At 42.0% G+C, this 16,885-nt stretch overlaps 1 protein-coding gene across 5 annotated transcripts in view; it reads left to right on the forward strand.

The window, feature by feature from the left end:
- exd2 (exonuclease 3'-5' domain containing 2) overlaps window positions 1–7,440 on the forward strand; it is a 76,512-nt gene extending 69,072 nt beyond the window's left edge. For all 5 annotated transcript variants that reach the window (XM_072265340.1, XM_072265379.1, XM_072265361.1 and 2 more), the window contains 2 exons: window positions 1,202–1,558; window positions 2,572–7,440. In XM_072265340.1, the coding sequence (XP_072121441.1) occupies window positions 1,202–1,558; window positions 2,572–2,788 (574 nt within the window). In that variant the 3' untranslated portion in view covers window positions 2,789–7,440. The remainder of the gene's footprint in view (window positions 1–1,201; window positions 1,559–2,571) is intronic.
- The last annotated feature ends 9,445 nt before the right edge of the window (window positions 7,441–16,885 follow it).

Here is a 16,885-nt window from a genome sequence, read left to right on the forward strand (position 1 = left end):
TGTGGTTGGGCACCGGTTTGGAGGATGTTGGAAAAAGGAATTGACAGATGGAGGCAATGTGAGTCATTAGTAGCAGAGGAACTCAGCAGGTCAAGCAGTAATGAACAGTGGATATTTCAGGTCAAGACCCTTCATTTCTGGGCTGAAATATAGGAGGAGAGATGGCCGGTGTAAAGACCCAGGTTGAAAGGAGTGGCAGTAACTGGCAAGTGATAGACAGGTTCAGGTAAGGAAGGGTGATAGGCAGCTGGAAGAAGGGCGAGTGGAATTAGTGACAGGCTGAGAGATAGAGGTAACAAGTGGCTACAAAATGATTAAATTTGATAGGAGAAGAAGGTAGAGCATAGAACCAAGTAAGGGAAGTGGAATAGGTGGATTATTATTTTTTTTAGCGTGTTGCACCAGTCAACCATTCTTGTCTGGCGCGTGGTGTCAGGATTGGTCTCCTTTCGGATTAACTGAGTCACAATATGAACGTTCCTGACTCGTTCCTGATTAACCGAGTCATGATATGAACGTTCCTGACTCGACCCTTTTTTTTCACAGGGCCGAGTGGCTAGCTCGACGCTCAATCCGGCACGGATGGAAAGCGTGCTCGGGATGGTGGCCCGACTTGGATTCGAGCTCGGGAGCCTTTGCTCCGGAGTCCGGCGCTGATGCCATTGCGCCACCAGCCAATAGGTGGACAGGAGTGAGTGAGGAGGGGAAGGAAACGGGTTGATGGAGAGTTGGTGTAGGGTGGCTGTGTGTAGGAGGAACTGGCTCGACGAGCAGGAGAGAGAATGGAACAGAGAATGGTATAAGTTAGCTGAAACTGAAGAATTCAATGGTCATACCTTACAGTTGCGGATTACTCAGACTGAATATGAGGTGCTCATATTTAGCCTCACCCTGGCAGTGGAGGAGGCCAAGGACAAATAGGTCATTGTGGGAATTGCGATGAGAGTGAAAATAACTCTCAACTGGGAGCTGCTGATGGGCATGGCATTGAGAACACATTGCTTGGTATAGTAATTGCCTAGCCTGCATTTGGATCGAAAAGGTATGCAGTATGAATTATGTGCATGAAAGTAATCTTGGTTACTTACAGCAATTATTTCAGCAATAATTGATTGGGGAGTTGGTCATCTGCTGCAGCCTGTGGTATCACTTCTATTTGTAGTTAAGATCCAAATTAAAGGAATGGTTTGTCTTCCCTTAGGAAGAATATTGTGCCCCATGAATACCGCAAGCACTTTCCGATTCAGATGAAAGACCACAATTCTCATGACATCCTCCTCCTGTGCACTGCCTGCCATGCTGCCTCAAACTGTTATGACAACATCCTAAAGCAGCAGCTGGCCAAGGAGTTCAATGCACCAGTTGGTTCTGAGGAGAGCGTTCGGTTACTGGAGGACCCAGTCCGTAGGCAGGTGCGATCCGGAGCCCGGGCCTTACTCAATGCCGAAAGTCTTCCCAAAGCTCGGAGAGAAGAGCTGCAAGATATCCTAAAGGCTTTCTTTAATGTGGAGGTATTGTCTGAAGAGTTGCTTGAAGAAGGAGCAGCACTGGAAACCAGGTGTGGAAATTCTTGATTGTGATGCAGTTATGCCTTTAACATTATAACAATATGCTTCACATGATCAGCAACAAACAAAGCAGCCACATCAAGCATTAGGATTGGTGTTTCTTTGGTTTCAGTAATTGTTTTAAAGACTGAATTAAAAGAGAGAGTCATGAGAGCTTTATGTAGAAAATTTGGAAGTTTTGGGCCCAATCACACAAAGAAACTGCAATGTGGAGAAATAGAAATTGAGCATTTTCGAAAGCTCGTAACCGAAGGTGAGCTGAATTTCCAGAAATTTTGAAGAAGTCGTGGACATGGGGCAGAGTGTAGCCATTAGGGACTTTGCATGCAAGTATGAAAATTTAAAACTGAAGCAAATCACTAAGGTAGTGATGAGCCAGCTGAAAATTCTGCAATTGCATGCATCCTTTCACATATCCTTACCTAGTAGAGCACAGAACCGTAATTAAGATTCCATCCAATTTATGGGTACTGAATCAAGACTCTTATATTGCCTGTGAGGATTCTATACTGGGCCAAGGAGCCAAAGCATTTATGCTTAAACCGTGACAAACTGTTCCTAAGCGGATATCTGTGCATTGCAGTCCTAAACTTGCATATCTTCATTTTTCTGTAACGTCATTAGAATCCGTATGAGAAAAGTTGGTTGTATACATCTCCTTTTACATTGAAGGAGCAAATCTTAAATTAAAAAAAACATACATTTAGCATGCATCTTTGGCAACCTCTGGATATCCCGAAGTGCTGATAATATATTTTAATTTATTGAAATTACATACAATTTAAGGCACAAGGCTTGATGTTATTAAGTCTAACAGATACGTACACTGCATGTCTCTTCCCCATTCTCCTTAACCATGTCAACATAGATTTCTGTCTTTCTCCCTCCCCCTTCTGCTATTCATATCCATTATGTGCATTCTTGAGTCTTGGTTAAAAGATACTGTAGATGGAAAAACTCTACAGGTCTTCTCATTCTTGGTGCTTCTCTGCCCTTCCTACAGGATACTCAATGAGAGTCACATCCCCCATGGTCTAAAAGTGACACAGTCTTGTGCTACTGGTGGGCTCCGAGCCTTGATGTCTTTGGAGAAACGCTGGCGACAGCACTTCCTGGACTACATGCAGCCCCAGCATCTTCCACCTTTGTGGTCTGTGGATCATAATCACAGCAAGCTCCTCCGCAAGTATGGAGAGGACTTAAAGATTGAGCTGACATGAAATAACTCGGATATGACTTGATCTCAATTCTGTGTTTTTTTTTTTGCAATACTTCTCAAAATTATGAACAGTGATTGCATGAGAATACATGTATCAGTCAGCTCACCAAGTTCTGGGAAGGAATATGTGTTTCTTTTTAACATATGAAGGATAAAGACTGGAACAGTTTAATGCAACTTGAGGCACTATGAAGCAACACATTTCTTAAGTTTATTTATGAAGATATCACATCATACAAATCCAGTTAACATATATTAGGATTTTTAACAAAAACTAAAGATTTATAAACAAAATATTTGTATGACGAGATCAGGGAAGTATGAATTTACAACACCTGGACTATGACAGGAGAGATTGCTGTTAACATGCTAGGACAATTCTTTGTACATGCTTTTGAGCATCATTATTGCTGCTGGCAAAAAGCGAGGCAAAACTTACCTTGATGTTGATGGGTATCTGGGATTCGACAGTGTGACATTTTCACAGCCAGTTTGCAACTTGAGTTTTTTGGTGCTTATCAGTGCCAAAATGTATGGATAAAAGTACTTTACTTAAATGCCAGAAACTGAAAATTCCAGCATTATAATGTCCTTTACAGTTTGCATAGCTGGTATTTCTGCAGAAAATGGTATTTTCATGAAAGATATCTTGTCATATGATAAGTTTTAATCTACAATTTGAAAGGGAGAAGGGAAGATCGGAAGTGTCAGTATTACAGTTGAACAAAGGAGATTATGGACCCATGAGGGAGGAGCTGGCCAAAGTTGACTGGAAAGATACCCTAGCAGGGATGACAGTGAAACAACAATGGCAGGTATTTCTGGGAATAATACAGAAGATGCAGCATCAGTTCATTCCAAAGAGGAAGAAAGATTCTAAGGGGAGTAAGGGGCGACCGTGGATGACAAGGGAAGTCAAGGACAGTATAAAAATAAAAGAGAGGAAGTATAACATAGCAAGGAAGAGCGGGAAGCCAGAGGATTGGGAGACTTTTAAGGAGCAACAGAAGATAACTAAAACAGCAATACGGGGAGAAAAGATGAGGTACAAAGGTAAGCTAGCCAAGAATGTAAAGGAAGATAGTGAAAGCTCCTTTAGGTATGTGAAGAGGAAAAAATTAGTTAAGACCAAAGTTGGGCCCTTGAAGACAGAAACAGGTGAAATTATTACGGTGAACAAGGAAATGGCAGATGAGCTGAACAGGTACTTTGGATCTGTCTTCACTAGGGAAGACACAAACAATCTCCCAGGTGTGATAGTGGCCAGAGGACCTAGGGTAACAGAGGAACTGAAGGAAATTCGCATCAGGCAGAAAATGGTGTTGGGTAAACTGATGGGACTGGAGGTTGATAAATCCCCAGGGCCTGATGGTCTGCATTCCAGGGTACTTAAGGAGGTGGCTCTAGAAATCGTGGACACATTGGTAATCATTTTCCAATGTTCTATAGACTCAGGATCAGTTCCTGCGGATTGGAGGGTAGCTAATGTTATCTCATAGCTTCCCCTATATCGCTGTGTTTTCGTGCACATACAATAGCTTCCCCTATATCACTGTGTTTGGCGCACCTCCTATAGCTTCCCCTATATCGCTGTGTTTTTGCTCACCTCTCATAGCTTTGCCTATATCGCAGTATTCTCGCGCACATCTCATACCTTCCCCTTATTAGCTGAGACAACAGGCAATTATAGACCAGTTAGTCTGACATCAGTGGTGGGAAAGATGCTGGAATCAATTATAAAAGATGAAATAGCAGCATATTTGGATAGCAGTGGCAGGATAGGTCCGAGTCAGCAAGGAATTACGAAGGGAAAATCATGCTTGACTAATCTGCTGGAATTTTTTGAGAATGTAACTATGAAAATGGACATGGGAAAGCCAGTGGATGTAGTGCACCTGGACTTTCAGAAAGCCTTTGATAAGGTCCCTCATAGGAGGTTAGTGTGCAAAATTAGAGCAAATGGTATTGGGGGTAGGGTACTGACATGGATAGAAAATTGGTTAGCAGACAGGAAACAAAGAGTAGGGATTAATGGGTCCTTTTCAGAATGGCAAGCAGTGACTAGTGGGGTACCGCAATGCGCGGTGCTGGGACCGCAGCTACTTACAATATACATTAATGATTTAGAGGAGGAGATTAAAAGTAACATTAGCAAATATGCAGATGACACAAAGCTGGGTAGCAGTGGGAAATGTGAGGAGGATGTTATGAGAATGCGGGGTGACATGGACAGGTTGGGTGAGTGGGCAGATGCATGGCAGGTGCAGTTTAATGTGGATAAATGTGAGGTTATCCACTTTGGTGGCAAGAACAGGAAGGCAGATTACTAACCTAATGGTGTCAAGTTAGGAAAAGGGGAAGTACAACGAGATCTAGGTGTTCTTGTTCATCAGTCACTGAAAGTAAGCATGCAGGTACAGCAGGCAGTGAAGAAAGCTAATGGCATGTTGGCCTTCATAAGGGGAGTTGAGTATAGGAGCAGAAAGGTCCTTCTGCAGTTGTACAGGGCCCTGGTGAGTCCACACCTGGAGTATTGTGTACAGTTTTGGTCTCCAAATTTGAGGAAGGACATTCTAGCTATTGAGGGAGTGCAGTGTAGGTTCACGAGGTTAATTCCCGGGATGGCGAGACTGTCATATGTTGAAAGATTGGAGTGACTGGGGTTGTATACACTGGAATTTAGAAGGATGAGAGGGGATCTGATTGAAACATAAGATTATTAATGGATTGGACACGATGTTGGGGGAGTCCAGAACCAGAGGCCACAGTTTAAGAATAAGGGGTAAACAAGAACGGAGTTGAGGAAAAACTTTTTCACACAGAGGGTTGTGGTTCTGTGGAATACTCTGCCTCAGAAGGCAGTGGAGGCCAATTCTCTGGATTCTTTTAAGAAAGAGATAGAGCTCTTAAAGATAGCGAGTGAAGGGATATGGGGAGAAGGCAAGAAAAGGGTACTGATTGTGGATGATCAGCCATGATCACAGTGAATGGTGGTGCTGGCTCAAAGGGCTGAATGGCCTACTCCTGCACCTATTGTCTATTTGCCCACCTGTCTTGGCCAGTACATCTTGTGTTAATGACTAGGGTTAATGTATGTACATTCTTCTTCCTCCTCCTCTTTTGCAAACTCACAACATGCTGAAAAGCATCAAGCTTGAATCCACAATAAATAAACGCAGCAAGTTTTCAGTACAAAAAAATATTCCTGGATGTTTTTGTAAACTGTTAGCCAGTAGCAGATTCACCACCTGAGCAGATGGTCACTCAGAGTAGCTTTTTCCCTAATCCTTTTCCCTCCTTATTTCAGGTAATATTACCAGTCAATAACAATTATGTGTGCCTTTTTAGTACCTGTAACATTATATAATATTTTGAGGTGCCCACTAACATTGAGATTGAGCCACATGAGGTATTGGGATTGGTGATCAAGGTCTAAGGAAGGCTTTGAGGGATGTTCTGAAGAAGGAAAAAGAGATTTAGGAATGAAGTTACAGACTTCCATGATTACAAATCTGAGATTGAGCAAAGTAAGTGGAAGCTGGGAATCCACAAGGACTGGAGGCAGTTCCAGAGTTAGGGAGAGTCCAGACCCTGAAAAGGCTTGAGAAAACCCACTGCTTTCTACACCTGCTACGGGTTGTTGAATAAACTACATAATGCTAGCAAATATTCTGCTATCTTAGCTCTGATTGTGAAGGTTTGACATTAAATATCATTGCAAATGCTAACAGGATTTAATCTGACACTACAGTCAAGAGCTGAGAAAATATTAGACTGTCAGGAGAGCTGCCTTTGAATGGGATGTTTAATGAAGCTCCATATATCTTTTTTTGGTCTAGCAATCAAAAAAAAACGTAGAAGTCTTTCAAAGAAGAACACTTACCAGTGTCCTGGCTAAAAGTTATTTTGCAGTGCTACAAATGTGAAAATACATTATCTAGACATTATCTCATTTATAGTTGAGATGTTGTATACAAATGAGTTGTGTGCAGTCTAATCTAGAGTATGTAATTGATCGTAAAAAGGCTCTGCAAATTTTGTTTTTGTGTAGTGAAGAAGTGGACAGCATTTTATTGTCTGTTCTAGTGGTGGTATCTGTTATGGCAGCTTACTTCCCCATGGAAACATCTTGACTACCACTCTGATAATCACTGCCAAACTTCTTAGAGTAGAGTAGCCTTTGTTATGTAATGTGTTTCCTGTGATGGAATTGACTTGTACGTATATACAATGTACGGGTGCAGGTATTTTCCCATGGGAAACCAATCCTGTCAAGTAATACTGTTAACAGGTGGTCTCCACAAAGCCTGGCACATTTTTGGAATACAGCCAAGGCTGAAATCTTTTTTTTAAACTGACACAAAATCTATAGTTTTGGAAGCTTTTTGAAGTTCTGATTTAATCACTGTTATCTAACTACAAAATTTACAAACATTTTAATATGAGTACCAATGCTCATTTTGTTCATTTTCAGAAGATCAGAATGCCAGTTCTTTCATTGCAGATACACATTGTGTTTTCATTGTCAATTCGATGGCTGGACATGAAAATATTTTCACAGTGACAAACCTGACTCTGTTCTTTACAGTTCCACAGGCTTCTTAACCCTAACTCTGCATTTTTGAATAAACACCTATTTTGTTTAAAATAAAATTTAAATTGAATCTCATATTTTGTCATCTCGAAACATAGTATAGCGCTAAAAGGTGGTGTGCTATGATTATTTAGTAATAAAAATCATTGATGGAGGGGTGAATATCTTATTTAATCTAGAATTGTGTCCATACATAGGATCATAGAAATTTATGACACAAAGTAACTCCCTATTGATTACTATAACCATAAATTTATGCCTGCTAGTTTATGACCTTTGCTGAGGGGAGGAAGCTCCTTTATGTTCAGCAATTTGTTTTCATAACTAATTTAAGTCAATTCTGACAAGATAACAGAAGATTTAAAGTTTTATATATAGGTCAGAGCTGTACACAGTTCTGCAACTATGGTCCAACTCCTGTTGCAGCAAAATGGAGGCAAGGGTCCTTAATGTCGTCTTAACCACATATGTCTGTCCTGTTACCTTCAAGGCTCTGTGCACATGTAATACAAGTTCAAATGGTTCAATTTAATATCAAGGAATGTATACAGTATACAACCTAAAATTCTTGCTCTTCAGAGACAACCACAAAACAAGAACTCCAAAGAATGAATGTTAGTAACTTCAGAACCTCAAAGCACCCCCTCACATACACAAGCAGAGCAGAAGTACCAACCCTCCTCTTTCCCCTCTCCTCACTTGCACCAGCAGACACACCAACCCCTACCCGCCCCCCACCATGCAAATAGTAGCAAAAGCCTGCAGAGAGACTTTGATCTAGAGTCTGTCAAAAACTACAGTCCATAACCCACCACTTTGGTATCTCAGGCTCTCCCTTTCCATCAAGGGAGTGAGAGGGAGACCGGGAGACCAGCAGCTCACTGTTACAATGCTACAATCTTCTGCATCACCTCTCCAAGTCCCCAACTTAGGGACCAACAGGCTCTCACGCCCAACAATGGGATCACTCAAGTGCAGGGACTTACCTCTGACAACAGTGCACACCACCTGGTGTCCTGATGATTAAATCTCCCACGATGCTTCAGTAAGCGAAATCAGCGAGGAACCAGATTGTCTGCAGGGTTGCTTCCCGAAGGCGCACATCTTCCAGACTGCTCCAGGAGATATCTAAACGCCAGGCTGTACAGCCGGTCTGAAAACCCACTGCTTGAACTGTAGATTACAGGCTCTGACTGAACCTCAACCACCTTGGAAAGAAAAGAAAGACATGAAAGAAGAAGAAGAAGCCATTTTGTGGACAAAATGGAAGAAGTTGCCTGGGTCTACAAAAATCGTTGGTGCCATCTTCCCTAGCTCTTGATCTGCTATGCTTCTCAGAGTTTGATACCATTTGCTCCGCCTTTTATTGGCCTGTTTGCCTTTTCCCAAATTCATATTATGTCACATTCCTACAGACTGAATTCCAGTTGTCAGTTGAATGCCTGCTCAATTTATTGTTGGGTCGATTACCAATACCTTCCTCACCATCAATCATATGGGCAATTTTGGGGTTATGTGCAGAGATCTTAATTGTGACTGCTACATCTAAGACCAGTTAATTGTGTATCATGAAAAGCAATGAGTTTGCACTAAGCGCAGATATGAGGAAATCTGCAGATGCTGGAAATTCAAGCAACACACAAAAAATGCTGGTGAATGCAGCAGGCCAAGCAGCATCTATAGGAAGAGGTACAGTCGACGTTTCAGGCCGGGACCCTTCGTCAGAATTAACTGAAAGAAGAGATGGTAAGAGATTTGAGAGGTGGAGGGGGAGATCTGAAATGATAGGAGAAGACAGGAGGGGACGGGTGGATCTAAGAGCTGGAGAATGGAGAGGATCAAGGAATGGGAAGCCTGGGGAGAAAGAGAAGGGAGGAAGGGAGCCCGGTGGATGGAGAGCAGGCAAGGAGTTATCATGAGAGGGAGGGAGCAAAAAGGGGGGGAAATATATATAAAATAAATAAGGGATGGGGTGTGAAGGGGAGGGGCATTAACAGAAGTTAGAGAAGTCAATATTCATGCCACCAGGTTGGAGGCTACCCAGACAGAATATAAGGTGTTGTTCCTCCAACCTGAGCGTGGCTTCATCTTGACAGTAGAGGAGGACGTGGATAGATATGTCAGAATGGGAATGGGACGTGGAATTAAAATGTGTGGCCATTGGGAGATCTTGCTTTCTCTGGCGAACAGAGCGTAGGTGTTCAGCAAAACTGTCTCCCAGTCTGCGTCGGGTCTCGCCAATATATAAAAGCCCACATCGGGAGCACCGGACGCAGTATATCACCCCAGCCGACTCACAGGTGAAGTGTCGCCTCACCTGGAAGGACTGTCTGGGGTCCTGAATGGTGGTGAGGGAGGAAGTGTAAGGGCATGTGTAGCACTTGTTCCACTTACAAGGATAAGTGCTGGGAGGGAGATTGGTGGGAAAGGATGGCAGGAGGAATGGACAAAGGAGTCACGTAGGGAGCGATCCCTGCGGAAAGCAGAAAGGCGGGGGTAGGGAAAGATGTGCTTGATGGTGTTCCCCTTGTCCTAACCTTATTTATTTATTTTATACCCCCCCCCCCTTTTTTTCCCTCTTTTTTCTCCCTCTGTCCCTCTCACTATAACTGTTTGCCCATCCTCTGGGCTTCCCCCCCCCCAACTTTTCTTTCTCCCTAGGCCTCCCGTTACATGATCTTCTCCCATCTCCAGCTTTGTATCTCTTTCGCCAATCAACTTTCCAGCTTTTGGTTCCATCCCTCCTCTCCTGTCTTCTATCATTTTGGATCTCTCCCTCCCCTCCCACTTTCAAATCTCTTACTATCTCTTCTTTCAGTTAGTCCTGACGAAGGGTCTCGGCCCGAAACATTGATTGTACCTCTTCCTAGAGATGCTGCCTGGCCTGCTGCGTTCACCAGCATTTTTTGTTTGTGTTGGTGGATTTGCACTAAGACTTGGTCAGTCCCAGCAGCCTCAGTCATCAAAATATATACTGACCATTTTTGCTCTTGACTTCCTGCCCAGAAGCTGTCTTGGATCCAGTTGCTACTTTTCCTTATACTCTATGAGCTTTCAATAGCCTGGATAATCTGCCATTGGGGATCTCATTTAATAGCTTGCCAAAAAAAATCTATATATACCACATCAATTTTTCTCTACCCTCTTTGTTAGTTTTTTCAAGGAATCCAAATGATTTATATTACTCCCTCGATAATTTTGTAAATTTTCAATAATTTGCTGGTACTGATGGTCAGTCTGACTAGCTTCCATTTCCTGAATTGATCCCTTTGTAGACAAAATGTCATGTTAGCAGTCTTCAATACCTCCGGTACCATACCTCTGGACAATGTTTTTCCCAACAACTTCTTTATACTTTATGGGATTTTATTTACTTGAGAATATAGCGGCAATCTTAAAAAATCACTCGCTTCAAGAAGATGACTTAAAGTCTTTCTTCATAGCTATTTTTATTTACATGTTGGACACATTCAATATTTGCAGTCCTTTATTTGGGGTTTAGCTTTAGGGAAAGAAAGTGAAAGATATCTGTGGAAGACTATTTTTCTGCACGTGTACTGCCAACATAAAAGGCAAAGCGAAAGCATATAATGGAGCAAAAATTAGTAGGAAGTTAGAGGATTGGGAAGCTTGTCCGCATCAGTTGTTTTAGAGTTGGACTGTGCCCAATCACTGAATGGGATTCATTAGAAAAGGTGAATAAAAATAAAGCAGGGGCAAGCAGATCAGCCATTGTGTGATTGGGCCAGTGTTTCTACGCTGTGGGCAATGTAGACTATATTCTAAATAGAGAAAATTCAAAAGTCTGAGATGCAAAGGGACTTGGGAGTCCTTGTGCAAGGTTCCCTAAAGGTTAATTTGCAGGTTGAGTCAGTGGTGAAGAAGGAAAATGTGTTGTTAGCATTCATTTTGAGAGGACTAGAATATAAAAGCAAGGATGTAATGACAAGGCTTTAGAAAGTACTGGTGAGGCTTCACTTGAAGTAACGTGAGCAGTTTTGACCCCCTTATCTAAGAAAGGATGTGCTGACATAGGAGAGGGTTCAGAGGAGGTTCACAAAAGTGATTCTGGGATTGAAAGGCTTGTCATATCAGAGCATTTGATGGGCCTCTACTCAGTGGAATTCAGAAGAATGAGGGGAGACCTCATTGATACCTATTGAATGTTGAAAGGCTTCGATGTGGAGCGGTGGGGCAGTCTATGACCAGAGGACACAGTCTCAAAATGCAGGGACACCCTTTTAGAAAAGAGATGAAGAAGAATTTCTTTAGCTGGAGAGTGGTGAATTTATGGAATTCGCTGCCACAGGTGGCTATGGAGGCCAAGTCATTGGGCATATTTAAGGCAGAGGGTGATAGATTCTTGATTAGTCAGGGGATGAAGGAATACAGGAAGAAGGTAGGAGATTGGAACTGATGGAAAATTGGATCAGCCATGATGAAATGGCAGAGCAGTCCTGATGGGCCAAATGGCCTAATCCTGCTCCTGTATCTTTTGGTTTTATGATTATGGTTTAGTTGGATTTAACATAGTTATGGAAAATGGTGAAGAAAAATATGAGTATTGGTTCTAAATTAAGAGCAATGGGGAGGCATTTATGGAGATTGAAAGGGTTCAAGGTACAATGAAAATCAATGGGACTGTCAAACTTGTTTGGAAATTGCAAAAGAGAGAAGCTTAAAATGAAAGGTGCAGAAGTCCCCCTTTATAAATATATAACAGACAAGAAGGTAAATAAGTAAAAATTAGGAATCAAAAAGACGTAGAGGCAGGGGATTATGGGTAAGCTTCTTACAGGCAGTCCCTAGGTTACAATAGTGTAGCATTCCTGAGAATTGTCCATAACCCAAAATGTTTGTCAGTCGGAAATGAACAACAATAGTGTGTGGGAGAGGACACTACTGTGATGGGTGAGCAAGCAGACACGAATAGCTCGGCAATTGGTTGACTCATTGATTCAGTGAGTGAGTTAGTCTACTCATCCACTCCAGCCCCAGCTGTGTTTGTGATAGCCCAGGATCAGAGAAACGGTGGACAGAAATTCCCCATTCCCACTCAGCAGAAGACTGGCAAATCCAGCCTAATCCATTCTGTTGGTCTCCAAACACTTGTTTGTATGGTGTGCACATGAGCTGTGCGTTTGTAACGTGGGGAGAGCCTGCAGTGAATATACTTTGACTGCATTCTCAAGGGAAGAATATGTTCCCATACTCATACTTAAGCAGGATGAGCATAAACAAGTAAAATAGGATCTGTTGTCTTAGAAAATGCACAGGTCAGTAGGTCCTGCCAAAATATGTTTTTGATGTAACATGGATGGAAGTGAAAGGGCTCTGATTATAGAAACATAGAAATCTATAGCACATCACAGGCCCTTCAGCCCACAATTTTGTGCCAACCATGTAACCCAGTTTAGAACCTGCCCAGAATTTACCTACCACATAGCCCTCTATTTTTCTAAGCTCCATGTACCTATCTAAGAGTCTCTTAAAAAATCCTATTGTATCCACCTCTACCACCTTCGCTGGCAGTGCATTCCACGCACCCACCACTCTGTCAGATTGAAGGACCGATGAATTAGTAGAGGCAGAGGTGAGCCAGTAGTGGGAAAGTTACTGGATATACAAGTATTTGGACTGATGGACTGATCAGGGATAGTCACCATGGCTTTGTGCATGTCATGTATAACCAGTCTTATAGAGTTTTTCAAGGAAGTTACCAGGAAAGTTGATGAAGGCAAGGCAATGGATGTCTGTATAGACTTTAGCAAGGCCCTTGACAAGGTCTTGCATGGGAGTTTGGTCAAGAAAGTTTAGTCACTTGACATTCAAAATGAGATAGTAAATTGGTTTCATGGAAGTAGCCAAAGATTAGTTATAGATGGTTGCCTCTTTGACTGGAGGCCTCAGACTAATGGTGTGCTGCAGGGATCGGTGCTGCATACATTGTTGTTTGTCATCTATATCAACAATCTTGATGATAATGTGGTAAACTGTGTCAGTAGATTTGCAGATGACACCAAGACTGGGGTTGTAATGGATGGTGAGGAAGGCTATCAAAGCTTGCAACAGGATCTGGATCAGCTGGAAAAATGGGATGAAAACTGGAATTATTGCAGAGAAGAGTGAGGTGTTGCACTTTGGGAGGATCAATCACGGTGGGTCTTTTTCCACTGAGGTTCGGTGTGACTGCAAATAGAGGTCAAGGCTTAAGGGTGAAAGGTGAAATATTTGAGGGGGAAACTTCTTCACTCAGAGGATGGTGTGAGTATGGAATGAACTACCAGCGCAAGTGGTGGATATGCAGTCAATTTAAACATTTCAGAAAAAAATTGGATAGGTACATGAATGGGAAGGCTATGGTCTGGGTGCAGGCTGATGGGACAAGGCAGATTAATGCTTCGGCACAGACTAGGTGTGCCAAAGGGCCTGTTTCTGGGCTGTAGTGTTCTATTACTCTAGATTGGCTAAGCTTAGCAGGTTGGCATAAGACTGTCAAAGGCTTTCTTTTGCTGTTTTGAGGGAAGAACCTGTTCTGGTCAATCCCGAGAGTGCTGTGTTGTGTAAAGCCCTGCTGCCACATGAAGCATCACAACTTTTGTTCAGGCTTTGGGCAGGAACTTGGTGTCAGTAGATCGGCTAACAGTTCATGATAAGTACTGCTGCCAGCTGGTAATCCCCATAATTTACATGAAGTGCAGCTCAGCATTGAATTACAGACATTAAAGCTTGATCTGGACTCCCAGGTGTATATAAAATGTAAAATATCCACGAGCAACACACACAAAATGCTGGAGGAACTTAACAGGCTGGGCAGCATCAATGAAAAACAATACAGTTGATGTTTTGGGCTGAGACCCTTCAGAAAGAATTGAATATGTAGATAAGGTACACGTGTGTGTTGCTTGAATTTCCAGCATCTACAGATTTTCTCTTCTTTGAATTATCCACAAGTACTGTTTTGAAAAAGTGTACAGTTTTTGGACTAGACCTATGCACAAATAGTGTACGTCCTGCATTGCAACAGTGAATCAGAAGTTGTTAATTTTCTGTGAAATGTTTTTGAACATATGTGAAATGGTAAATATATCCTTTTTACTGTTTGCCCAGTTGGAATCTGTTGGATAGAACCTAATCAAGTTATAACTTGTGTTTGATTAAAAAAAAATCAACCAACATGCTGGAAACAGCAGGCAGATAACATTCAAAGAAGAAGAACAACTGTTAAGTTTTACAGCTGTTAGTACTCTTCACTTATTAGCCTGGTTCAGTAGCATTGCTCTCTGTAGTTTTGCAGTTGCGTTCTTTTCCATGGCATGAATATAAAACTTAGTGTTCAATGCAATACTGAAGGAGTGCAGCAATGTTGCAGGTACTCTCTTTCAGATCATTTGCAAATAAAAAAAAAAAATCCATTTACCTGTACTGGTGAATGCTTGGATTTTCTGAAGAAGAGAAGAGACGCTCTCCCAGTATTTTGGCTGATCTTTATTTTCCAGCCAACACAATGGATAGTAAAGCAGGCAGCTCCTCCACTGAATCGGTCATCCTTTCTCGTACTAAGATAAAAATGAGTTATCTTCAGGACATATTGGCTATGAGAAATTCTAAGGACGTGAAAGCCATCAGATAAATGCATCTTTGCTTCAGATGTTCATCATCTGCATGTGTGACTGAAGATAAACTATTTGTAGCTAAGTAACAATAGTTTTGTTCAAATGAGTCACTTCTATTATTATCAGCCATGGAACAAGGCAGAATAGATATATCTCCTCTGTCACTGTGGTTACTATTGATCTTTAAGTAAACAAACAGGGCAACTTTAAACAAGGACTTCGCTTATCACTTGGAGCAGCTACTGGCCTAATTTTCAACCTCTCATCCTGTCAACATCTCTGCTGTGGTGCTTATCAATTCCACTCCATTTGCTGAGGTTGCACTGCCAAAGAGGCAATAGTGCTCTCCTTAGAGCAGGGAAGAAGCTGAACTTTGAGAGAAGGTTAAGAGGGGATTTGAATTACAAATCTCAAGTGTATCTATTTTTTCAGCATGAGGATTAGGTCACAGATTTGGGATCATTGGAAAAGGCAACAAAGGGGATACTGGGAGTTGGTTATGATCCAATGTGCATGACCTTTTTAAGGTTGTGGGAGAAAATCCACAGTGACCTTCAAAAGGAGATTGGATAGACACTTAAAATAATTGCAGGATTGAGATAAACTGCAGAAGTATAAACATAGTAGGATAGCAGATAGCACAACACTATTACAGCTTGGGGCTTTGGAATTCAATTCTGGCACCGTCTGTAAGGAGTTGTACATTCCCTCTGTGACTACATAGGTTTCCTCCGGGTATTCTGGTTTCTTTCCACAGTCCAAAGATGTAACGGTTAGTGGGTTAATTGGTCATTGTAAACTGTCCTACCGTTAGGCTACAGGTTTACTGGATAACGTGGCTCATTGAGCCAGAAGGGTCTATTCCATGCTGTATCTCTAAATAAAGAAATAAAATGTTAAAAAGTAGAACTAATTGTTCTGCTCTTTCACAGGTTGCAGGCCACATGAACTCTCTATATGATTTTATGAACTGCTTGATAGGCTTCTAATAAACTAGCTGTATGGATTAAGAAATTTTAGTAATAGCACATCAATTTTCAGAAGCACTTTATTTGGGCATAGTTGTAGTGTTTAGTAGGGGATCTGTTGTTCGGGAATATAAATCACAAGGATAGAGCTATTAAGCAAGCATCCTTTATTGAAGGCAGTCAACTGTGTGCAGTTTTGGGCCCCCTATCTTAGAAAGGATATACTGATGTTGGAGAGAGTTCAGAGAAGATTTACGAGGATGATTCCTGGAATGCAGGGGCTAACATATGAAGAGCGTCTGTCAGCTCTTGGATTGTATTCATTAGAGTATAGAAGAATGAGAGGGGATTTCATAGAAACGTTTCAAATGTTGAAAGGGTTGGACAGAGTAGATGTGGAAAGGTTGTTTCCCTTGGTGGGTGACTCCAGGACAAGAGGCCATAGTCTTAGAATTAGAGGATACCCAGTTAAAACAGAGATGAGGAGAAATTTTTTTAGCCAGAGGGTCGTGGATTTGTGGAATTCGTTGCCACATACAGCTGTGGAGGCCCGATCATTGAGGGTGTTTAAGGAGGAGGTTGACAGGTATCTAATTAGTCAGGGTATCAAGGGATACGGGGAAAAAGCCGGAAATTGGAACTAGATGGGTGAATAGTTTAGCTCATGGGGGAGCTGCGGAGCAGACTCGATGGGCCGAATGGCCTACTTCTGCTCCTTTGTCTTGTGATTTTGTGAACAATCAGTTAACAGTATTGGCTGGTACAACATTGTATCAAAAGTCATAGCACATTGTCGAAGAATTCACCCTGGATTACCATATTTTACTGTAAGAGAATTTACCCCGTCATCAAACAGAAAAAAAGACAGACCTTGGTATTGAGTTAACTGATCCCGGGGAGCCATTGCCTTATGACTCTGC

Source organism: Mobula birostris, chromosome 1, assembly GCF_030028105.1.
Source record: "Mobula birostris isolate sMobBir1 chromosome 1, sMobBir1.hap1, whole genome shotgun sequence".
Lineage (NCBI taxonomy): Eukaryota > Metazoa > Chordata > Chondrichthyes > Myliobatiformes > Myliobatidae > Mobula > Mobula birostris.